At 41.9% G+C, this 2,095-nt stretch overlaps 1 protein-coding gene across 1 annotated transcript; it reads right to left on the bottom strand.

Annotated features, from left to right (window-relative positions):
* Positions 1-1,020: 1,020 nt before the first annotated feature.
* LOC108034721 (uncharacterized) lies at positions 1,021-1,580 on the bottom strand. The gene has a single exon (XM_017109662.3). It carries the CDS (start codon positions 1,455-1,457, stop codon positions 1,092-1,094), a length of 366 nt encoding a protein of 121 aa, XP_016965151.1. The 5' UTR covers positions 1,458-1,580; the 3' UTR covers positions 1,021-1,091.
* Between the last annotated feature and the right edge of the window lie 515 nt (positions 1,581-2,095).

Here is a 2,095-nt window from a genome sequence, read left to right as displayed (position 1 = left end):
GCACAAGCAACAAAGGCTCCAAGAGGGGCTTCCACGATGTTATAGGGGGTTTTACCAGAGCCGACGCACTTTTCGCCTTTAAGACGACCTAAGCGGAACCAGTTTCGGAAATACAAAGAGAAATAGAGTTTTAAGACTGATGAAATGCCCATGATTTTTCCAATTTACGCCTATCGCGTTACATGTGTAGGGAGGGTGAGAGCCTAACTCTAGCCCAATATTCCTAAGTTTACCTGGTCTTTGAGATAGAAAAATTATAATAAAATAAAAAAATATATAAATATATAAATACAATTTAATAAAACAATATATTAACAGTTTTTACATAGCTTTCATATTTAAAAGAGCACATACTATCAGTGTGACTAAGATAAATATATGTTTATAATCTTTGCAAAACTATTGATCCCTAACAAGAGTATATTTATAATAATTATGCCCACTATTGGAATTAATTCTGCGGTCTTACTCCAAGGGCACGGCTCGTTAAGCAGAAACAACAAGATCATCTGTGGAGGCGTTGAAAGCAGAAAGGGCAGATGAGATGGGATCAGGTGAGACGAGTTGGGAGCTTAGAGTGGGGCTGCGAAGAGTTCGTGGAACAGGGAAAGGTGTCGAAAGCGTAGACAAATATTACACATTTAATTATGACAGGGTGACGCGGCCCGCCTCTGCGCCGCCTCTGCCCACCTGGCCCCCCTGCCGCGGTTCATAGGGAAATTCAGCTATGAAAATTCAGTCGAAATATTATTCGGTTGCTTGGCTTGCTGACTTTTGGCTGACACTAATGCCTTTAATGATCCGTGTTGTCGCTCAAGTTGAAAGCTGCCATTTGACTCCCCATTGTCTCTGGGCCCCGTCGTCAGCACTATCAACTCCATCAGTGACTGGCTAAACTCCTCGAGTTTCCCTGGGAAACATTACGTGATTTAATGGGAAACATGAGGTCAGAGGAGTGGAAAATGATGATTATTAAATAAATCGTTAGGGTAAGCCTCCGTGTCTTAATATGCCAAAGCCTTATGTATGTTATAGCATAGAATATGAGCGTTGCATTTATTATTTTTGACCCAAAATTTGTCAAGCCAGCGTTAATTGGTAGCTGCAATCCTGCTAACGTTGTCGCAGACCGTCTCGTAATCCTGGTTCAGATCCTGCTGCAATCTAAGAAGCTTCCGATGGGCTTTGACGAAGAGAGCCATGGAGTGGGACAGATTGGCAGCCAGACTGTCCTTCACCTGTTGCACGGTGCACTGCTGGTAGACATTGCCCCCCGAAATGGTACAAGGAAGTGCACTGTCGCGACCTTCCAGTAGTTTTAGCATGTCCTGAACCTTTCTGATGCGCTCCTTGAGAACCTGCTTCTCGACGGTCAAGTCCCGCTCACGCCGCCTCTGCTGCACCAGGTAATCTATGACCTCATCGGGAATGCTTGAGATGGCATCTTCCACGGACATGTTGTGTAAAACCTGCGAATTTTGCTTAAAACAGATATGTAGAATTTTGTACTTTAATTTAGTGGTGACTTTGACTTAAAGTTACATGACATTACTTCAAAATTTTATTTTAATTCTGATACTTATCATAAATAAAGCAAAATATTTGAGTAATATTTTTGAAAGGTCCATTGTCAAATCTATTTGCCTGACCACCTTCGAATGTAACTTAATGGATTCATATTTGTCCCACAGCTTTTTGTGCTTCTTCACACCTCTGGGTTAGCAGCTATTATGATTTCATCCGGGCGAAACAAAGAAGGCCCATGAGATCTTCGGTCGGGTCTACAATGGCAATGCTAATCACATTAATAAATTATCCGCACCTCCGGTTGGAGCCTCGCTTCTATTGATTTTGATCGTGTGTTCGGGTAAATGAAGTATTCTATGGGCGGAACTGCTTTTGCCTTATTCACGGCTGGACATTTGCAGTGGCTAAACATTAATTTTTCTCGCTCCCCTCCCCCGATTTATTCAAATTATTTTTAATGGCCTTTTGTTGTTGACTCTGTCACTATGCTAAATGGCAGTACAAATTCCTTGAGTTTATAGGAATTTAGCGTACTCTATGACTATTGTGAATTAGTTGGAACTGCCTG

Source organism: Drosophila biarmipes, chromosome 3L (assembly GCF_025231255.1).
Source record: "Drosophila biarmipes strain raj3 chromosome 3L, RU_DBia_V1.1, whole genome shotgun sequence".
Taxonomy (NCBI): Eukaryota; Metazoa; Arthropoda; class Insecta; order Diptera; family Drosophilidae; genus Drosophila; species Drosophila biarmipes.
This window is presented reverse-complemented; position numbering and strand designations above follow the sequence as displayed.